This window comes from Ascaphus truei, chromosome 8 (assembly GCF_040206685.1).
Source record: "Ascaphus truei isolate aAscTru1 chromosome 8, aAscTru1.hap1, whole genome shotgun sequence".
Taxonomy (NCBI): Eukaryota; Metazoa; Chordata; class Amphibia; order Anura; family Ascaphidae; genus Ascaphus; species Ascaphus truei.
Genome location: NC_134490.1, coordinates 14045413 through 14069324, shown reverse-complemented (window position 1 = coordinate 14069324; position 23912 = coordinate 14045413). Strand labels below are relative to the sequence as shown.

The following is a 23912-nucleotide window of genomic DNA, read 5'->3' as shown; positions in this document are numbered from 1 at the left end:
AGGGCCACTAAATGTAAATGGCTAGTGTTTATTTATCCAGGACACCTTCCTACCCACCCTGTTCTTACTGCTCTCTCATGCTCCCCTCCCATTCTCTTCCCCCCTGCCCTCCCATTCTCTTCCCCCCCTGCCCTCCCATTCTCTTCCCCCCTGCCCTCCATTCTCTTCCCCCCTGCCCTCCCATTCTCTCCTCCCCCCTGCCCTCCCATTCTCTCCCCCCTGCCCTCCTTTCTCTTCCCCCCCCCCTGCCCTCCCATTCTCTCCCCCCCCCTGCCCTCCCATTCTCTCCCCCCCCCCTGCCCTCCCATTTTCCTCCCCCCCTGCCTCCCATTTTCTCCCCCCCCCTGCCCTCCCTTACGTCAGGCTTACCTTGTTAGTCAGTAGAGAAGATGTTGTCCTCTGGCGCATAGACTCAGCATGTCCGATGTGTATATTTGGAAGAAATAATTATATGATTATTGCATCAAAATAATAGTGCCCAGTATATAATGGACCACTTGCATAGTAGCTGTAGATTTCTTATAAAAGAAAAAAGGGGTGATGTAGAATTAGCGCTAATGATATAATAATGAACAGTAAACCCTATATTGGGGTGGTCCTTATGGGGTGTGAGGCAGCCTGGTGGAATTCTGATAGAACAATCAGAGATGAAACAAAGACAAACCCTTGAACTATTCCATCTGGACATCCAGGATTAACACCTAATTGGACTTATTAGGCGCCGGTATCTCTTTTTTGTCTTTGTAGATTTCTTATAGATGATATAGGTGTTGTTTAGAGATGATCTTTTATAAATAGCATATGCTGATTATTAGGTTAGTAACCATGTGTAGGAATTAACAATTCTCTCTGGAGCTCTCATTGAAATTTTGATCTTTATAAAAATAGAAAAAACACCACGGCATAATACATTTTTAAAATAAAAATTGGACTGTTAAATGAATACGCTCACAAGCGTCTGCTTCAAACACGTGTTTTAAATTTGGCTTTCCAGCCTATGGCAATCCTGACTTTCTTCCTCCTGGTGCATGCGCAGTTGGAGTCTCGGTGTTCATTCCAGTCGGTTGTTATCACTTCACTGGTCCAACGGTGATTCACCTTCCAGAATGTGGTTCCGAGGGGGGTTCCGTCACTGTACCTTTCTCACCTCGGCTTGTGCACAGCCGTGGGAGGCAGAGGTACTCCAGTGTGCTCCCGTCTCTGTGCTGTTGCTCCCAAGTGTTGGAGGCAGGAATGAAAGTCCAAAATTCTCCTTAAACTCAACATGGCTAAAACAGAGCTCCTCATACTTCCTCCCAAACCTGGCCCTACTACCTCCTTCCACATTACTGTTGGAACTACGATCATTCACCCTGTAGCCCAAGCACGCTGCCTAGGGTCACACTCGACTCCTCTCTCACATTCGCCCCTCACATTCAAAACATTTCTAAAACCTGTCGCTTTTTCCTCTGCAATGTAACTAAGATATACGCCCTTTCCTCTGTTGCTCGACTGCTAAAACTCTGACTCAGGCCCTCATTCTCTCCCGTCTTGATTACTGTAACCTCCTGCTGTCCGGCCTTCCTGCCTCTCACCTGTCTCCCCTACAATCTATCCTAAACGCAGCTGCCAGAATCACTCTACTCTTTCCTAGATCTGTCTCAGCATCTCCCCTCATGAAATCCCTCTCCTGGCTTCCGATCAAATCCCGCATCTCACACTCCATTCTTCTCCTCACTTTTAAAGCTTTACACTCTTCTGCCCCTCCTTACATCTCAGCCCTAATTTCTCGTTATGCACCATCCAGACTCTTGCGTTCTTCTCAAGGATGTCTTCTTTCTACCCCCTTTGTATCTAAAGCCCTCTCCCGCCTTAAACCTTTTTCACTGACTGCCCCACACCTCTGCCCCACACCTTCCCCTCAGTACCCGACTAGCACCCTCTCTATCCACCTTTAAGACCCACCTTAAGACACACTTGTTTAAAGAAGCATATGAATAGCACTGTGGATATTCTGAACACATGATACATAAAGCTTGGCCCCCTGCAGGCGCACTTACCAGAACTCCCTCCTACTATCTCTGTACGTTCTCCCTACCTACCAATTACACTGTAAGCTCCTCGGGGTAGGGACTCCTCTTCCTTAATGTTACTTTTATGTCTAAAGCACTTATTCCCATGATCTGTTATTTATATTATCTGTTATTTATTTGATTACCACGTGTATTACTACTGTGAAGCGCTATGTACATTAATGGCGCTATATAAATAAAGACATACAATACAATATTGACGTGTCCTTGGCAAAACTACGGTGGCCTGTAAGGTCACCCTACGCGTTTCACAGTAAAGCTTCGTCAGGGGTATGACTCCAAGGGTGGTTCTTGATTCTTATATAGTATTCCACATTAAGCTGATTGGTAACACAGTTGGTGTTAGGAGTAGAATAGCAGGCAAGACAGTATTCAGGTGGGGTGAGTTCGCCACCGTAGTTTTGCCAAGGACACGCCAACTTTGGACTTTCATTCCTGCCTCCAAAATTTTGGAGCAAGCCGAGGTGAGAAAGTTACAGTGACGGAACAACCCTCGAAACCACACCCTGGAAGGTGAACCAGTGAAGTGATAACCAAGTGAAAGGTACCGCTGAGACTCCAACAGCGCATGCACCATGAGGAAGAAAGTCAGGATTGCCACAGGCTGGAAAGCTAAATTCAAAACGTGTGTTTGTAGCAGACGCTGTGAGTATTCATTTTACCAATTCCAATTTTTATTAAAAAAAATATAGTATGTCATGGTGTTTTTTAACCTAATAATCAGCATATGCTACTTATAAAAGAATCTCTAAACAACACCTATATCATCTATAAGAAATCTACATCTACTATGTAAGTGTTCCATTATATACTGGACACTCTATTATTTTGATGCAATAATCATATAATTATTTCTTCCATATATACATCGGACGTGCTGAGTCTGTGCCAGAGGACAACATCTTCTCTACTGCTGTTCACCTTTTTGTAGGGCCGTGGAAACCCCTCTCGTCTCTGGCTGCTGGACTTGATTATAAACCGGGACAATTTTGTTGGGACACTATCTTCTTTCGGGACACTTTTTGTCTGGACACTTGTTAGTATATTTTATCATTATATTCTCACCATATAGTGATTAGCGCTACCTTCCCCCTTCTTACCTTGTACGTCATAGACACTTGCTCGCTTTCTAGTTGTTCGGGCTAACGGCTCCGATCAAATTAGTGGAGTCCCTCTACTGCTGTTTCTGACATCCAGTGCCAGGAGCGATCACATGACGCAGAAGTGCTAGAGGTTTGCGCTGAATCCTGGCACTGTAAAAGTTATGCAATCTAGGGCAGCATGTCATTGATTTAATCCTTTAAATGACATTCACAGTCTTTAATTCACCTTCATGCTCTGTAGCTGTGTTTTCTGTGCTTTCTTTACTACTGTATAACACTTCAGCATTATTTCAGTCTTTAAAGCTTATGGATGAGAGGCTGCAAGAATGTGTAGACCTAGTCTTTGGCAAACATGAAATAGTTTTTCTTTAGCAAATAGTTTTTGTCCCCCCCCCCCCCCCCCCCCTTGCCACAGTAAGTAGCAGCTGACCTTTGTGTTGAAGAAGTAGAGCATGCATAAATTATGGAATAATTATAAAAAGCCATCATTAATAATTAAACTCTTAAATAAACATGCATTATTTGCTACACAGGCTTTGGTAGAACATAGAAAGTGTTAGCAATGTTTTTTCCAAATGCTACTAGAGAAACAATGGCTTACAGTTGTGCATGGCTGGCTTTAAAGATTCCGTTCACAATGCAGTATTCCTTATTCCATGCCAGTTTGGTTCACACAGGAAGCGATAATATTGAAAGCATTTTTGTATATGCTGCTGTTAAGGATTGATTGCAAAGTTTTTTCTTGGTTTTATGGCTCACTGCTTGTGTTTTCAGGAATAAAGCTCTTCAAACCAAACTTCTTTTAGGAGAGTCCTATAATAACTACTGTCTTTGAAATGGGTAAACGTTGTTACGAGTCAAAGCCTAATAACAGTAAGTCCCTCAGATACATGTTCCCCCTAAAAAAGGATGTGTATACTCCAGCATTGTTCAAGAAAATAATACTATTACCATAATTCTACAGAAAGCATTTGGGAAACACGTTGGAAAAATTCTATTCACTGAAAGGTCCAGTCTGGGAAAAAAAGATGGTTTATAATGCAGGATGCAATAAATCCTCGTTCGGCAATTGTGGGTGGAAGTGATTTTAACTTAAGACGGTCGGCTCCACATACTGTTCAGTTGGACTGAAACCGTTGAGTGCGCAGGACCAGTGCTTTAGTCCATTATAGGAGCTGTGCAAATCCCCACACTGCTCTTTTACAATTGATTTTCCTAAAAGCAATCTCAAGACCAGCCTCCGGGGGGATCTCGGGATCAATTCTCTTGAGGCCGCCCTCTATTTTAGTCATGATTTGTATTCTGGTTTTCCCTTTATCATTAAACCTTTAAATTGGCTGTTATTCTTGTGACAGTCATGTGTCTCTTGCCGTCCCTTGCTCCAAATGATAGCATGTTGTTTTTCTAGAGCAGGGGTGTGCAAACTGGGGGTCGCGCAAGATTTTTTTTTTTTCAGTGGGGTACGCGTTGATTGCAAAGGCCCTGCGCTCTTCCACAAAGCATTTAAATTAAATGCAGAGGGATCACGTGAGGCCTCTGTAACTCGCTTACCTTGTCTCCGGCGACACGTCGCCATGGCAACACGTCGCCATGGCAACACAGCGTCAAATGACGCAACAGGGTCACGTGACAACCGCTGCGTTGCCATGGTAAGGAGGGGGCGCGAGCGGGAGGAGAGTGCTGACGGGGGGCAAAAGGGGGAAAGTTTGCGCACCCCTGTTCTAGAGGACAATACAGTAGATTCTCCTGGGTCAACCATTAAAAGAATAATGTATATTATTATAGTACGTTTTGTATTTACTGGTTTACTATAATTGTTAATATTGTAATTAATAACCGATAATGGTAATTTAGAACAATTGAGGTCAAGTGAAAATTGCAAAGCTTACAGTTTAATTTGGGGGACCGCAAGATAATGACTTGCACAAGACTGGGCCCAATTCTTTTTCTCCCTTAATTTGTTTCTTGGTTAGTAGCCAAAGACAATTGCCTGCCTTGTTCTATTACTCAGAACTTCAGGTGCGTCAGAGTGTTTATTGTACAAAGTCAGAACCAATTGCAGAAAGCTAGTTAAATTAGCCCCTTAATGATTTGGTGCATTGTGTGTTCTTTGGAGTGATTCACTTCAAATGGATCCTGACGAGCTGCACAAACAGCTGCTGCACATGGAACATAAATGTCCACCAAATGCTTGCTGAGAAACATTTATTTTATTAGCTTGCAATCAAATGTCTGCCTTCCAAATCAATATCTGGCTGTTGGTTTGCATGTGGGTAGATTGCTATATGTTGCTGTAGTAGAAGCAAATTGAGCATTAAGTACGAAAACACAAGAAACGTAATTGTGTAAATGTTCAGTAATATACATATATTAATTTCCATCTGGTGCAATTCTACGCAGCAGTATTTACTACACAAATATACAGCCTTAAAACTCCATTTTTAATAACTTATAACCAGAGTTGGTCTTAAAGCTGCAATCCCTCTAAAACTGGGACGGGCAATTCCAGATTTCAAGGACCACTAAGGGTCAGATTTTCAGTACATCCTTGCTTCAGCACAAGTGATTGAGCCACCTGTGCTGAAGCAGGGATATCCTGAAAACCTGACCTGTTAGTGGCCCCTGAGGACTGGAGTTTCCCACCTCATCTCTAAAAAAAACCTAAAATAAAGCCATACCATTAACCTGATGTTTCCCGCCGGGTTCATGTTTGTTTTTACTTTTCATTTTTCCTGAATATTTATATTTTTACTGAAATGTAATCTGTTTATTTCACTATCAGCTGCTACCATGACAACCACTGTTGCCTTAATGAGTGTGCAGGGAAGTGGCCATTTTAACATCCCTGTGTCAAATTTCCAACAACTGATAAGACTGCAGATTTTAAAAAGGGTGGGATTGCTCAGAACATCAGCGCGAGGGATTTGCAGTTGTAAAAAGAAAGGAGACATTTCTTTTTGTTATGGTTAGTAGAGCAGTTTGTCACTTTTGAATGACCAGTTCAACTTGGTCAAGAAAAGCTTATTTTTTTTCAAAAAATGTTTTTTTACTTGGTGTAATTGACTTCCATAGAACGATTCAATTCCCCTAAAAGGTGTCAATCAGCTACTGTACATTGAACCTACTTTCATCCTAGGTACGAGTCTCCCTTAGACTTGCTTTGAAATATGCAAAAGGAGTACTGAGACGTGACACGCTCTGTACAAATCGTCATTTTCTTCCAGTAACAAATGCAGATTTATTTAACCATTTAAGTTATTTACAGAAACGATATATTGTTTTTAAATATCACTTTTTTTCTGGCGAGATTTCAAATACTGATGTATTTGTCAAGTCTATTACTTAATAAAAGCAGCTTAGCTCCTATGCAACATACATGTCAAAACATATTCCTCTTTGTATTCAACTGGTTACACATACTGTAATTTTGTTGTCAACTTTCATTAGCGTTGTTGAAAAAATTGACCTAAAGAAAGAAGTCCCAATGTGTTAATAGGGTTACCTGTCAGAATAAATGTCATCTTAATTGTGTTACAGAGGAGCCATCACTTATTTAAGGCTCTTGTGAAAACTGAAAAAGGAATATGTTAAAGGATCAGTATATCACCTCTTATTTGTGGCGTATACAGTGGGTTTGGTGAATAGAGCTGTATTGTAAACTAAGAACAATGAGCTAGTAACAAATGTTCAGCGGCATATCCCGGTTAATGGCAAGGATTAGTACTACTGTATATATTGTTAGGTTTGTGGGTATAAATCATAATCTATTGACCCCATGGACTATTATTCTTTCCCATCTTTTCCTAGGCATGGGGTGGCCAACAGCAGTCCTGCAGGGCCACCAACAGGTCAGGTTTTCAGGATATCCCTACTTAAACATGGGTGGCTCAGTCTCTTGACTGAGCCACTGATTGAGCCATCTGTGCTGAAGTAGGGATATCCTGAAAACTTGACCTGTTGGTGGCCATTCAAGGCTGCAGTTGACCACACCTGGCCTAGGTAGTGTGAATTATGTGCCAAAACGCCTTATTTCAGGAACCATTTTAAATTCGCTCTACATTTCAAGACTCTTAAGGGTAATCTGTTTTACTTGATGGGAATTGCATTATCTTTACAATTGATAATACAAATAAGTCAAGAACATAAACCAATACTGAATCCGTTCAAATTCCTAAAAGGAAAACCCAGGTCATAATAGGATTTGTATTCAGTCTGCTGGGGCATGAACTACATAAAAAGTATATATGTACAATGACATATGACCATTCACCATCATGATATATAGAATTTACTGTGGAAGGAGTTTGTTGTGACATGGTACAATGCATTATTGTCCCCTCCAGCAGCAAAGGCATTAAGGACAGTACAACTTGTGAATTGGGGGAAAGAAACAGAAGAACACTAACTATTTACAGTGGTCGGGTCACACTCGTTTTTTATAGCTTCAGACATTGTTCTTTTTAATGCGTTCCTCCTCCTCCTCCCCCTCCCCCTTCCGTATAAAACGTGCATGCCCAAGGGAATATTTCTCATGGTTTAGGTGAATTCCAAATAACCATTTGTTTTAGTCGCTACTACTTTGTTAGTAATATTTCCCACTTAAGTTACTAGCCTAGATGATGCTCTAGGTTAGGGGTGGGCAACTCCAGTCCTCAAGAGCCACAAACAGGTCAGGTTTTAAGGTCAGGTTTTAAGTCTATCTTTGCTTCAGCACATATGGCTCAATCGGACTGCTTCAGCCACTGATGGAGCCACCTGTGCTGAAGCAGGGATAGCTTTAAAACAAGACCTGTTGGTGGCCCTTGCGGACTGAAGTTGGTCCCTTCTGCTCTACGTTATTGCTGTCCACAAGGATATCTGTATAGTGATCTCATATTTGGAATAAATAATAATAATAAAAAAAACTAGTGTTAACAGTTTACAGTAGTACTACCCCAATGCATGTGAGTAGTGACCATGTTTCCATAGAACACATCAAACTCATTTGTATATGTTTTAAAATAGAATGTCTTGCTCAGAATAAAAAGGAAATACCTTGATAACAATGTTGGCTTTAATTAAGATTTGTTTTTAATTGAAAGCCACAGAGTATTGGCATCACAAGAAACAAATTACAATGTTTTAGTTCAGTTGCTTTTTCTTTTGTGTGTGTACGTTATGCTCTGCAGGAATGTGCTACAGATCCAGTCACATGTAGGCATTTTAGTGATATGGAATTTGGTACAGGTCCTCTGAGTAAGAAAATAAATAAAATACAAGCTCACCTTCTAGACATGTTTTGTCTTCATTTTGTAAGCGGGGATCTGTACACAATCTGCTAGCAATCTGAATGATTCCTTCTTCACGTCTTTCTTTTTCTTACAGGATATTCTCAATAATTTGGACTCCTGCGACTTGGAAGATGATGACCTCATGCTGGATGTTGATCTTCCTGAGGACGCGCCTTGTGAAATTGGTTGGTATACAATTGCAATTGGAAGTTTGCTGATGCAGCGTTACAGCCCAGCCCAGAGCACAAACCTGACTATTGCTCATGAATCACTTGGATCAGGGGTGGCCAACTTCAGTCCTCAAGGGCCACTAACAGGCCAGGTATTGGGGAATATCCCTGCTTCAGCACAGGTGGCTGTCAAAGTCTGACCACTGATTGAGTCACCTGTGCCGTAGCAGGGACATCCTTTAAACCTTGACCTGTCGGTGGCCCTTGAAGACTGGCATTGGCGACCCCTGAACTAGATCATGTACTAGTAATCAATGTTGATTATTCATGTTGTCCCACAAATAACATGCTGCGATTCAAAGTGCCACTTTCTAAAGTCATGTATTGTTTTTTTTTTTGTTTTTTTTTTTTAAAGGGCAGTGACACTTGATGACTGATTTAAAAAATATATAAAAATGGGGGTCTTTCTATAGAAAAGATCATTCACAATAGAAGCATATTATGCAGTTATTGTGTGCTGACTCTCTTTTCTGGACATATTGCCTTCATTTGCTTTTTAGTGCTGTTTGCAATGGTGTCGGTGGAGCCATTATACAACGATTTGCACCACTAGTTCTTTTTGTGATCTCGGAGTTGGGTTTACCTGTTTGAGTGCATTTCCTTAGCTATGGACGTGTGTGTGTATTTGGCCTCATTAACATTGGTGATCTGTTCTTACCCAGCCAATTTTGTCGGATGTCACTGCTCCTTCAATATAAAGGTGCTAAGCTTCATCTTACTATTGTTTGCACACACTTTCCTCTCTGTTCTCTGCACAGCAGCACTGTCTTGTTGTAACACATCAATGATTTCATTAACTCACCCACTCACTGAGAATGGTTTTAGTGAAAATGAAAGGTGTCTTCAAAATAAAACGGGATAAGCTTGCACAGCTGCTTAAAAGATGTGGTTCAATAGACCTGTTACTAGTCGGGAACAAAATGTTCTGATTCGTTTGCTAGTAAAAGGGCCATCTCTATTTGGGGCTGTGCTAGTAAAAGGGCCATCTCTATTTGGGGCTGTAAGAGTTGGAACTAAGAGTAAAAACTCCCAACTGGGAGAGAGTGAAAAAAAAATTGCAAATAAAAATCTATTTCCATAGAATTTTTAAATTATAATTGTTTCTGCTTTGTGTATAATAAAGGAACACACAAGCTTTTCAGTGTCAGATTTGAGTTACAGGTCGCAAGTTAAGTATCACAGCCGTAGGAAAGGCTGCACTCACTGTAAAGTTCAAAGCTTTCTTTTTTTAAAAGCTTTTAAATCTTCTCGATAACAAAGCTGGCCACTACAATTAGAAGGGAAAAAAATCATGTTGACAAAAGCTGTATTTTGCACTAAAATACTTTCTTTGTAGCATATGAATGTAATCCCTTCCACTGCTGGAGGACATGTAATGCATTGCAAATCAGTTTGATATTTAACCCCTCTAGCATCAGGGAGGCTAATGCATCATAACAGTTAGGCTTCTCATCCGCTCAGTGCATGATTTTACATGAAGAATCCTGCTCTGCGTCCTTAACCCATTCACTGCTTGAGGGATCTGCATTGCAGCACTTTGCTTGCAATGCCTGTTCCTACATTTCTCTCATTTTGTGTCACAAAGTTTAATAGTGGATATCTGTTACTTTTGCACACTTTCCTGAGCCTTTACCTTGTTACTTTGTCAATCTGTGAGTTGTGGAGTGGGTAAAAGTGAATCTCTGTGGCACCACTTTCGAGCCCTCCTGTAACTTCCTGCATCCCATTCCCAGTCTTGGGAGGTGCTTCTATTTATATCCGTAGATCTAACTCAGTAGCTATGCAAGTGGTTAGTTGGGGCTGGAGTTCTGGAGTCACAGGACAAAAGTGGGCTGTATTCCCAGCCACATTGAGGGTGGGAATCCAGTAGGAAGGAAGGCCTGCCTGTTTGTTTCAATGTCTTGTATGTAACTGTGAGTCGGCAGAAGAATGACACAATATTTCCCTTATGCAGAGTTGCTCTTTGGGTAAGTAACGGACAGTGTTAAGAGTGGAAAAACATCTTGAAGCATTGTACAGTATTCGTTTTCACTTTGGAAAGTTCTTTTCATTGCTGTACGGGTTTATTCTCCCTGGTTTTGTAGAGAGTTTGTGAGTGTATGCAAGTTTTTTTTAGCTGGCTACTTTAAAGTGTTATTTCCTTAATTGACACAGAGATCTGTAAGAGTTTGCACTTGTGTTAGAGGTTAGTTAGATGTTGATTTTGATTTTAAACTATTTTGGATAAAGGCAGACCAGTGGAATGTGTTTAAATGTTGTGTGAATGCTAGTACAGGGGGGTGCTCAAGCCCCTCCCCCCCCCCTCACACAGGTCAGGTTTGCAGGATATCCCAGCTTCAGCACAGGTGGCTCAATCAGAGACTCTGTCGCTGAGCCTCTGAGTTAGCCACCTGTGCTGAAGCAGGGACTGATTGAGCCAGCTGTGCTGAGGCACGGATATCGTGAGAACCTGACCTGTTAGGTTTCTTGAGGACTGGACTTGAGCACCCGTAGTACCCTTTTCCACCTCCCTAAGGAAAACCGTAATGAAATAAAACACTTGCAGGTTTATAGAGGCTTGAAGGTGATTCGTGTTTGAAGGGTAACATTTAACCCCTATGAAAATGAACATTGTAACTGTTCCTTGTACTGGGATGCTGATTATCTCTCTACGCTTCCTGCCACCGATGGCTTATACAGTACTTCTCAAAGAAAGAACTTCAAATGGCAAAATGTACACAGATCTGTCTGAATTGTTTGTTATACACTTGGTTGCTCACACAGGGAAAGGTGAAAATATGAGTCATTTTGAAAGAACGGAGCGGAATGTGAGACCAACGCAACAAGTATTCTGGAAAAGGACTCCACAGCGTCTGAATGGACAAGAACAGTACCACTTGGGCAATGCTGACCACTACCACCATAGCAGGTATGGCCCGCAAATTAGTGGAGGCGATAAGCAGACCCATATTATATTAACCCTGCTGCTTACAGACCTTTGGCAGCAAAGGGGTTAAAATAAAATAAAACCATTTTGGTAATGGAACGTTTTATAGGTTTAATCTACAGTATGGTAATTAAAAAAAACAAAACATAACATTCTTAATTTAACGAACCTTTATTTATTTATAAAATAATTTACCAGGAAGTAATACATTGGGAGTTACCTCTTTTTTTCCTTCCTGCTGCTTAGGAAAACTATTTATAAGTAAATAAAATAAATCAGCGTTGTGTTGAAAATGTTTGAATGCTTTGAGTTACATTGTTCTCACTCTTTTTAAAGGGTTGGTGCCTTTAATGAATCCGCTCGTTCTCATCATGTTACTTTGTGTAGGTTCTTTTTATTTTACTTGTGACATGCAATATTATTCCAGGTTTTGTTAATTGAAGAAATATTAATAAATATTATCTTAAAGTCTTTTATTTTAAGATTTCAACATAGTGCAATAAAAAAAATACAACAAATATTTTGTTTAGATTACTTTGATTAGGGTTCTTTGTTAATATTTTGTTGTACCGATGCTTCACATTGCAGTGGTAAATGGCTTTCTTTTGCAAATGTGCTTGGAGCTTTATAAATACATATCAAAGTTGCGATCTAAGGCTGTGGCTAGGCAGGGAGCGAGCGCGCTGGCGCTCATGTGCGGTGACGTCACACGCTCTGCTGGGCAGGCCGGGCCAGCTATTGCGCGCACGGGGAGCGTGGCCATGTCACCAAACTGGTTCGCCCTCATTTGGCGAACTGCTAACATGACACGACAGCGAGTGGCATAATCAAATTTGCTTGCTTTGGCAAGCAGCTAAGCGCCGTGCACGCGCAGGCCCTCGCTCACCCAGGCCACACACATTGCAACAATGTGTTTCATCGCAGCAAGCGCGCCCGCTCTGCGTCATCCCGGACGAGGCCTAAGACTAAATAGAACTCATTTCTGAACCTACAGTAGTTGCAGAAAAATGTCTTTAAAGTGCTTCGGCTGGGAAAAACAGTATCTGCTCTGTGTGGTGATTAACAGGAGACCCTCAGTGATCCTACAATTAACAATTGAAGGAGCATTGAGATTAAGCAAGGAGAGAGGAATTTTTCAGCCTACACTGTTTTCTCATGAACTGCAGTGGGTTTGGGGTTGGATACTGACAGAGTCTTAGTTGTGCGACAAGTTAAAAAGTTGCTTAAGCAGACATGCATAAATAGCCACCCTGATGCTAACTTAGAGGGTAATTCATTATACTTGGAGGTTTTTGACAGATTGACCGGTTTAGAGAATATTCAATTTCCCTCTAAAAGTTACCCTAGATATTGTCTATATGATTTTTTTGGACATTACTTTTGTTTTTTTTTTCTCCCATCTGGTAACATCATACAGGGCACTGCTTATTTATTGACATTGAAAAGGTAACTATAGAAGATCATCTTGGGCAATATAAGTAGTGAAGTGTTACTCGAAAGGATGCTTCACGTTTTTCATGTGTATGCATAATGAGATGACCTTTGTCATGTGAGTGAATAATGATTATAAAGGCATCCTGTTGCTTCAGAATCTCCATGTTGTGCGAGTAAATACCCTTTATTCTATTCAAGGTAACTGTTCTGTTCATATTGACTATTGGAGAATACCTCCCCCTCACCATTTCACTGTTCACATCCATGGGAACATCCTCTACTGTATGGCCTCTTTGGCCAGAGTTGTCCTTTTCAGTCCCTTTCAACACATTGTCCTCTATCATTCCTAATATACTTGGATTAATACAATTGCTTATCCTTCATTCTCTAATTAAGCGGTGCGCAAACTGGGGAGCGGGAGAATTTGTAAGGGGGCGCGACGGTTAGAGGCCCCACACTCTTCCCCATGGCATTTAAATGCCGGGGGAGGCGTGAGGCCTCAGCAACTCACTTACTTGCTGCCAGCCGGGTCTTCGGCGACGCGTCACCATGGCAATGTGCGTCAAATGGCGCAATGGAGTCACGTGGCATGACCTGCAACATCATTTGACACCGAGCCATTGGGAGAGGGGGGGGGGGGGGTGAACGCTGCGACTCCTGGGAAGGGGGCCGCAGCTCAAGAACTTTGCGCGTCCCTGCTCTAATTCACCTATGCTTTAATGCATGTTTCTTCTGGAGCACTCCTTGTCCAGAGGCTATGCCTAAAATTTAGAGCAAACTATGAAGTTCTATTGGCTAGAACATGGACCATGTACTGTGTGTTTTCAGGTCCGATTTTGAAAGTTAGATGTGCATGTATCTTTTTGCACACAGACATGGTACATTTAGGATCAGCAATTTCTCTCGTTGCCTTCGTTCGCTCCATTTCTTTGATATAATGTGATTTTTATTTTATCTACTCCTGTACCATAATCCATCAACCAAGATGTAATCGGACACATTTCTCACTCGTATTTTCATAGAATGGTTTTACAAAAGTAAAGTAATAGATTATCGGAGCGCATTAAAGTGAACTCCGTTTGTTTTAGGGGTTCTGCTCGCCTGGAGCCTCCAACTAATCACAGAGAGCGCTATGGGACGGCAAACTTTTACCAGCAAGCTCCACGAACGACACCGATAGTGGGCTTACGGGAAAACACGGTTATGCTCGATGAAATGACCCTCCGTCACATGGTTCAAGACTGCACAGCAGTAAAAATCCAGTTACTCAAACTGAAACAGTTACTACAACAGGTGAGTGGCCTGCATGTTCTTACATATACTTGCTGAAAGCTCAGAAGTACATTGCAAGCAATTCACAATGTAAAGGATTTATCAAGTAAAACGAGGTTTGCACATACGCTTGTCTCGTTTCAAATAATCTGTGATTTTCATTGCTAAATCTGGTATACCAGCCCAACTATAAAACAGTTTAGGAATTTAATAATGCCCCTCAAAATGTGTGCAGTAGTTAACGGTTTAAGTCCATGTAGTGTTCCTCACTAATGTTAAACAGTGTGTATAAATAATGTAAGCATCAAGATACATGCGCAAACACAGTCTATCCAATGTGCAGCAACTGCTAGACCAGGCCCATCAAACTCGGACTAGTTTAGGGATCAGTTCTTAAATTCGACTGCAAGATTTGGCCCACATCATCAGAATGGCTGAAGGAATACAATTAATAGTAACTAGAACCAACATGTCTTTTCTTGAGCTCTCCTCCCCCCTGATCCTCTCTCTCCCTTCCCTCCACCCCTGATCTCTCCCTCTCTCCCTCCCCCCTCTCTCCCTCCCCCTCTCTCCCTCTCTCCCTCTCTCTCTTTCTCTCTTTCTCTCTTTCTCTCTTTCTCTCTTTCTCTCTTTCTCTCTTTCTCTCTTTCTCTCTTTCTCTCTATCTTTCTCTTTCTCTCTATCTTTCTCTTTCTCTCTCTCTCTTTCTCTCTCTCTCTCTTTCTCTCTCTGCAACCAGTGATTTTAAATTGTTGGCTTATTGAAGTCTACAAAACAGATGTAACAAAATATATTTATTTTCTTTCTGAGGCTTCAGCATTTGATGGTGGTAAAGAGTTTTAAATAACTGGGTATCAGCTACTGCTATGAAGTGACTTCGATTTCATACTGTACATTTGTCAGACGACACAATTGTGGCTTTTGTTTTTCTAGCATTATAAGAATAATCCCACAGGTACTGTATGTTTTACCTGCAGTTGGACCGCCAAGTGTACAAAGAAAATCTTTGGCACATCATGTATATAGACAAAAAGGGGATTGAAAACCATTGATCACAAGTTGTCTTCATACAACTGGAAATGGTCAGGGGTGGCGGGCGGGGGAATCATTGAAAGAATTCTAACTACCGACCCTGCAGTCTTTGAATTTCACCCGAAATATCATCACCACATTTCCTTTTCCTCTCCTCGGTGCTTCTTTCCTTGGGCATGTAGTACACCAAGTTTAAACGGTGATCACTTGTTTTAATTCTAATGACTTGTACTTGCTTCACATTCTGGAAATTGAAAGCTGTTAACATAATTGTTTTATAATGGTTTTCCATAGATAATCTCTAAAGATACAGTAACAAAAAAAAAAAAAAAAAGCACTTGCTTTTTCATTTGCATGAGTGCTTTAGTATTGTTTCAAACAGATGTTTGACGTCAAACCCTGTTGCAGTTGGGGCTGTTGATGTACTACAAATACTAACCCCTTTTCATTTTCGCTGGTCAGTGAGAGTGGTAAATAATACACTTATTAGGTGATGCCAACCCCAGGAGGAATATATCCTTTGTGCAATTAACTCTCATACATGTAGGGAAATAATTTGTAAAGTTCCTCTGTAAACATGGATAGCTAAGACTTGGGAGAGGTTTGATTTGCTCTTTTGTCTGCCACTGTACATTCAAGTATTTTCACATCTAGAGCGATCTCTCTTCATCCCCCCCCCCCCCCTGATCTTTGTTGACTCTTTGGTACGGACACGTCAAGTTAAAGCTGTAATCCTGACGGCCTTTTTTTAAAAAAAATATTAATTAACCATGTTTTTTGTTTGTTTTTAAAATAATTTTGGGTCGGGGTATTCTTTAGGTTCTGAAGATATTTACCGGCAAAGTTTCTAGTGTTCTCTTCTTCTTTAGAGAAATTAAAATGGCACCCGAATTTTGCAGGTCTGGAGAGCCAAGAGAGAGATGCAATGTCAGGGAGAGTATGTTGCCGATATGTACCGATAAGTATCTTGGGAGCCGATGGGTGTGTGGGAACACCGAACTAAAAATAGCACAGTTAAGCTCTGGTGGGTGGCTGGGACAACTCCAGTCCGCCAGGGCCACCAATAGGTAAGGTTTTAAGGATATCCCTGCTTCATCACAGGTATCTATCATTGACTGATCCTCCGTTTGAGCCACCTGTACTGAAGCAGGGATATCCTTAACACCTGACCTGTTGGTGGCCCTTGAGGACTGGAGCTGGTCACCCCCTGCTCTGGCTGATCCCCTTGTTTGAATTCTTTTTAAAAATTACACAGAGTTCAAACACAGGGATCAGCCAGAGCAGGGATGGCCAACTTTAGTCCTCACGGGCCACCAACAGTTCAGGTTTTTTAAGGATATCCCTGCTTCACTACAGGTGGCTCAATCGGAGGATCAGTCAAGAAATGGTGAAACGGGGCACGATTTCTTCTTTAAAGGACACGTTTGATTGACTAACAGTTCCTCACTCAGAGGCAACTAAATAATTCAACTTGTAATTAATTCCCCAAATAATCAGAGCACTGAAAACCTTTTGCGATTTGCGTGATTATATTGGTTTAGGGAGGCCGAGCAGACTGTTAAAGGTTTTGCAAGATGTTGTTTTGTCTGGCTACCTGGGATTGCACCTTTTTGTACACCACTGAGGATTCACTGGTATCTTTCTAGAACATTGGACCTTTGAATCTTGTCTGACATGGTTTTTTTCCCTGTGAAAATGTTCCAATCTCTGACTGATAATAAAGGCTGAATCTTTAGTATTATGTGGTAAATCAGGGGTGCTTAACTCCAGTCCTCAAGGGTCACCAGCAGGTCAGGTTTTCAGGATATCCCTGCTTCAGCACAAATGGCTCAGTCAAAGATTGACACCTGGCTGAAGCAGGGACTGAGCCACCTGTGCTGAAGCAGGGGCTAATTGGGCCACCTGTGCTGAAGCTGAGATCCTGGAAACCTGACCTGTTGGGAGAGGAGGGCTTGAGGACTGGAGTTGAGCACCCCTGTGGTAAATGGACATCCAATGACCTCCCTGTGGTGGTGTTCCAGGCTTGACCATTGTTCTTTTGTCAAATTGCAAGTAAACACACTTGTTAAACATGAGGATCAAAAAGATGAAAAAAAATCAGCCCACTGAACTGCTCCTTTTGTGTCATTTAGAGAAAAAGTTGTTTACTAATATACTTCAACAAATATCCCTGCCCTTGTGGTCCTTTCCTTATATTGGGTTGCTAATTACTTTCACGTATATTGTTGCCCACGGTTAATTTCTTAAACTCTAGGTCTAGGAAGTTATTCAAGCCTATGGAGATCAGACTTGTTGATTCCTCATCAAACTCTGAAGATCCTCCATTTTAATTCCTGAGAGAATGGATTAATCTTTAGTGTGATAATGTCCATTGATAACCACATAGTTAGGACTCTGTAGTAGGTGATATTACCTGTACTTGGTAATTCGCTGAAGTCCTAGAACTGGCTGGACACTGTGTTCCATTTTAGAGGCAAAAATGCTTTGTAAATAACTTCCGAGTTTCCCCCAGAGATTTAAGCGATTCAGTCACTTTCAGCCAAGATTGACCTCCAACCCTTTAAAATTAAAGTGCCTGTCACTGTTCTGGAGTAAAAACACAATAAACAGCCTGAGTTGTAGCTACGGAAGCATATAGACATCACCAAAGAAAGGTGGCTGTTTTAATAAACAGCCTGAAATTGAATATATGTGTGAAGGGAAGAAGAAAAGCGCCATGTGCTGGTAGCGACACAATAGATGGTCTCTGTGTATTTGCTGCTGCGCTTTGCTTGTGACATTTGCACAGTGACAGCACAGTGACAACAAATATAATTTTAAACTAATATAAGGCTCCATTTTAGCATCTATGTTCTGTAATTGTGTGTGTGTGTGTGTGTGTGTGTGTATACTTGTGTGCGTGTGTACACTGTTTTTTGATTCATTATATTGACTTTAGAGGTGCAGCCTCACTTATTGCAGGACCACAGTAAGCTAATGGTAGTGATAGGCATAATGACTTATTGTGGTGATTAATGACTTCATTTCCATTGAACTCTGCCCTCTTGCATTAAACCGTGTGCTGCCTGCGTGGTTCACAAATGTAAGATTTTGTAGCTTTTTTTTGGTGCCAGTGGAGGGAGTACTGTTTAACTACTCACAATTCTCCCCATTGGTGTAAACTAATATAATCTCATGACACTCTGATTTTAGTATTCATTGCCTTCTTAATGTCAAGTCTCTATTGGAAAACAAAATAAGAAATGAACCTGCACTGCTTCTTTAAGCTTCCAACTAGTCTGCCTAAAAGAAAACAATTCTGCATTTGATTGGACTTATATTAACTTGCTGTGTGTGGGATGCGGGTTCCTCCACCCTCTGCCTTTCAGCGCAGGAATAGAAATTTCATGTATAAATTCAAGTGCCAGTCTGAGCTGAAACCTCTGTGATTGCCAACTTGTAGTCAACTCGGTCCCATATTTAAACTGATTGAAACTGACTGTACAGATTTAATGCAGTGAAACTGCAAAACAGTCGGTTCGGGGTGATTCTTGTACTTTTTCGTCCACATTAGTTTGACTTGAGCAAATTAAGATGTGACACTAAAGGGGCAGAGAATGGGGATAGATGCAAAGTGTTGGACTTGCGGCAGACTTGTGTAAGTAACAGTAGGTGAGCAATGCAATATAATAATATGGGCATGCTTTGACAAGTATGATAAGTCCAATAAAACGCACCTTCAGTCAGGTCTGACATGATTCATGTTTTGGATCTGCAAAACAGATTTTCAACTTTAGGTCCAGATTTCTCAGGGACAAGTTAGGTTACGCCTATAGCGACGGCGACGCGTTGGTCGCTGGAAAATCAAATAAAGATGACTTCCAGTGATCGCGACCAATCCGGCGCATTGCGCCTACTATAAGCACACGCGACGGCGCCAATGCATTTGTTTTGCTGCAACGTCTGTCGCCGGCACTATAAGCACAGCCTAAGGGGTGAACATTCCTTAATAAGAAAAGTGTGTTGCTCACCCTTTGCTCCCTCCAGGTGTTATAGCATAAGAGTCTCGTTATCATTAGAGTGAAAATGCATCAGAGCTAAAACACCCCCAGAATGCTCTATATGTAATAAGTTAAACTGTTCCATTATAGATTTAGGTATTTTTATAGATCTTTTCAAATTTAGACCTGAAAGTAATATTCCAAACAGCACTTTTGAAAAATCCAGGGAATATAGTCTATATTATGTACAGTATATGGCAGAGGAATGATTGTGATAGAAAAGTATTGCACATCTGTTTATGGAACAGTATAGTATCCACTGAGATTGTCATTTACAATCTGTTTAATAAATATTTTAGGGGACTACGTAAAAGAGACTATATTGCTGTATAACACACAGGCTATGAATAATGTTTGTAGCCTCAATCCCCCAATAATCCCTCAACACACAATGTTTAATTTTTCTCTGACAGTAAAAATAGGTAATATAGGAAATTGCGTAAAACTGTCAGTTGGCTCATCTAATGATGACTAATTGTTTATAAAAATAAAAAAGTTGTTTTATTGTGTTTTCAAACAATTATACATACATACAATTATTACATGAGGGATCCGTGGAACCCAAGCTAATTTTAGATTTATACATCCGATTTTAATATAAAAATAATAATAATAAAAAATAAAAAAATGGAAAAGAGGATAGAAGAAAGAAACCGCAAAAGAGAAGGTAAAGAGAGGGGGGGGGGTGGATAGATGACTCATTTTTATTATGCAGATTTCAAAGATGGTGGTGCCTGGCGTTGTGCTTGCTTGTAGGCTGGAATTGAGACTGTCCATGTAATTTACGTTCTATTATTGTGCATTTGCTAGGACCGATAATACTGCAACACATTATATATTACATATTGAAAAATAAGCTAAACCACTTTGTTTTCCCAATATAGTTTCTGCATGCTTCTTGGGTGTACATTTTTATACACTGTTCAAAGTTAGCATGACTGATGTGAAATCTCAGTCACCATTTTCTACTCTTATAGTAATATCTGAAAGTGATAGCTCTGGTATTCAGCATGTGCATGGGAGTTAGAATAATACCTACAATCACTTGGCTTACTACCTCATTGTAGCAGTGCAAGAACCCCATGTCACTTATTTGTGTACTACATGATGGCTGGTTAATATTATAGCTTCAGAGTATGTATTAAAGCAACATGAATATTTGTGTATATGTGTATATATAATATATATATATATATATATTGTAACAGTATATTTCTTATAGATAAATCCTCTATTCTGCTTCTAATAATTCTAATGGTTGAATAGTGCCACACCGATTACATAGCTATGTCCTTTAGTGCCAGTGACCCACATTGTATGAAATTGTTTTTAGTAGGCGATTGTCTGTCAGTGGGCTGACTTCTTTATTGTACCACAGATAAAGTATTGCTAGGTCTTTACTAGTACTGTACTTTATAGTTGATATTATGAGTTCATCAAACCTACTCAACAAACTTAAACATTGAATTTTGTAATTTACAGTTTCAAACAGAATTCAATTAAAGAATGAATGTATATTGTTTCACTGAATTGTGATGTTCATTTTCTTTTCTTAGGGTGATGACTGTGGATCACTACAAGACTTACAGCTATCAATCCCGACGACACCAGAACCACAGGATTCTGAAATAATTTGGAAGGTAAATATATGTTAGAAGTATGTAAAATAATTGCATAATTATAGGCATATCATTGGTGATTTCCTCTTTTAATACAGCCTGATGCAGTTCGGGATCCTAGATACTTTTGTTTCCGTCCCCCGCAATCTGCTTCAGTATGCAAGGATGCTGACATGCATAAAATGTAGGAGAAGCTGGTATAGATAGTTGTGAGAGATAATGTGCTATGGCCACCAATGGAAAAATGCATGGAGCCCTTGTATAATTTCATAATGCTAAGCCATTAGCGGCTCAGCCATACATATCTAGGCAGCAGCCAATACGTAATTGCAGTTTTGGACTCAGAATTTATGATTTGGCATTGTCGTTACTGATTTGATAGATTAACTACCATAGCCATTATTATCAGATCACAATTAAGTCTTGTTCCTGCACATTCTGAATCACATATACCAAATGTTAACGCTAGGACTACCTCTTATCTGGGGAAAACCCCAAAAAGACATTCTGTGGAACAAACAATATGCAGGTTGTTTTTAATTGTTGGGTATATACATTATTTTGCCTCATCATTTATAGTAGAAATGTTTTCAAATGAAGGTTCTGTATTGGTATTGCTTGCTTAGTTATATGGAGAAGCAAGTGATTTTCCCCAGATATCTGTAATTTCTCTTGCAGCTCAATACAATTCTGTAGGCACATGATGTACTTGTCTGTTAATTGTGTGTGAGTTGGGTGTAAGCAGATGGTTTCTGAGGTAGACAGGACTTCAATAAGTACAAGAATCTAATATAAAAACTCGAGCTAACATAATAAAGGTGTCTTTCAGATTAATTTGATTTTGCCTCTCTTTTTTTTTTTTTTTTTCAATGTGTCTGCATTGACTAGCACAGGGGATAGCAACATATTACACCGAGTAAACTGTAATGGATATACTTGATTAAAAACATGCTTGTGATGGGAAGGTTCGTGTATGTGTTGTTGTTACTTTTGGCTTGAATCTGTTCTTTTAAAATGGCGATATTGATAGGAAACAAAGTTGAGCTGAGGTGCTTGTAACTTAATTAGACTGATTTTGTTAGAAAAATGGAGCTGTAAATCTTAGAGGAGACCAAGTACAGCTCAACCCTGTTATAACGCGATCCGTTACAACGCGGATCCGCTTATAGCGCGATGCAAGCGTGGCTCCCAGTTTCTTATTCATGAATACTTTACAACACGATTATTGGTATCTTAAATACTTTATAGTACAATGCATATGTAACGCTTGTTCGTGTCTGGTCTGACCCACCCAATCTTACATTGGCCCCTGTGGTCTATCCAGCCCTGTTACATGTCTGTGTCTGGTGGTGCACCTGTAGGCAACAGGACTCCTGAGTCTCCCGCATGATGGTATTCGGGGATGTCAAGTCAGACAGGTATCTGAGGTAGTGGGTGCGAGTCCTACTCACATCACGTGCAGCGCCTCCACCTCATCAGGATCTATGCGTATGCAGGTAGATGGTCCTGATGAGGAACTCCTTCTTGGTGGTGAGGGCCCCCGGAGAGTAATTGCAGACTCACACCATGGGGTTCTCGTTGAACAAGCCATTTTTATTGTGCGTGGTGATAAGGGCCAGCTGCCCCTCACAGTCATGGTCTCAGCCGCACATTGTTCCGTGATTCCCTTTAAAAGGTACGCCCTCCCAATGGAGTGGGATTCCCTCTCCCCGCAGGGAGATCACCCCTGTGCCAGGTCCCTGGACACAGTTGGCCTTCTCTGGCTGGATATAGAATAGTGCCACAAGTTACTGCACTAGTGGGCACCTTTGAACTTGCTGCTTCACCTTGTAACATCAACCCGCAGCAACCACACACACTAACTTTAGGCAGTGCAGTGCCTTATATACCTCAGGAAGCAGGCACATCTCTGATGTCACTAACTCGGGACTCAGAGCATGTAGCCACTCCCATCCATACATAGGGCACCTCACCAGGTTGTGAGGGCAAACCTCCATGATTACTGCTGGTATTCCTGTAACTTACCAGGTTTTACTGCCAGCAGGAGAGATGACTGTAGAGATTGTTATGCATGGCTATATACTCCCCCTGGTGAATCCCCTCCGTCCCGGCTGGGACCTAAATTTGGTGTACCTTTCTTCAGGAAACACTGCAAAAGGAACACACATCAAAAGTCATAACAATGCTTTTCATAATTAGTTAGATAACAGCGCTCACTGACCAGCAGGGGCGCTCAAGATTTATTTTCACAGACCTCATTTGCTTTCTCCCTAATAATAGTGACGAGGATCTGGCTTCTTCACTTCTCTGCCCGCCATGTCGGTCACTGTTACGCTATACTCCCTGGGCAAGCCACGTTCCCCTCTATACACCACCTTATGCATGTAGATGCTGCGCACATTACTCCAGACTCGCATTAACTGGGATATACGTTCCTCTGTTTGGGGGCCCTTAATGGCACCTCCCTTGGTAACCATGTAGTACTCAATATCCTCCCTGAGCCACCCATCCCTGCGGTCCTCTATCTCCTGCATGAGGGGTTCGGGAACATATGGGTATTCTAGCCCATGGGTACGTTTATATTTAGCTATAATGGCCCGTTCTGCTCGGCAGGCCCTTGTCAGCTTAGCACTGCCCGCTCTCGCCGGCAACACCCATGACAGGGGTTCATCAGGATCCACCGGATCATCCAACCCATCCGGACCCAGGGGTTCTATTAATCCTCGCCCAATTCTATACCACCTATCCTGGATTTCCCTTAGATGATCCTCCTCCGTAAACTCCCCTTTAGCCCACCAATGATCTACTACCCCCTCCTGATCTATGATGAACCATGTCCTATCAATCCAGGGCACATATCCCTCAAACAAGGGGGCCCACCATCGGGTTTCCCTGACCTCCTCTAGCGAGACCT

The 23912-nt window shown here is 41.3% G+C and overlaps 1 protein-coding gene across 6 annotated transcripts in view; it reads left to right on the top strand.

The window, feature by feature from the left end:
• Positions 1-23912, top strand: part of CCSER2 (coiled-coil serine rich protein 2) — a 122612-nt gene that overhangs the window by 55647 nt on the left and 43053 nt on the right. For all 6 annotated transcript variants that reach the window (XM_075610570.1, XM_075610569.1, XM_075610568.1 and 3 more), the window contains exons 4-7: positions 8540-8630; positions 11439-11583; positions 14124-14328; positions 20936-21019. In XM_075610570.1, coding sequence (XP_075466685.1) covers positions 8540-8630; positions 11439-11583; positions 14124-14328; positions 20936-21019 — 525 coding nt within the window. The remainder of the gene's footprint in view (positions 1-8539; positions 8631-11438; positions 11584-14123; positions 14329-20935; positions 21020-23912) is intronic.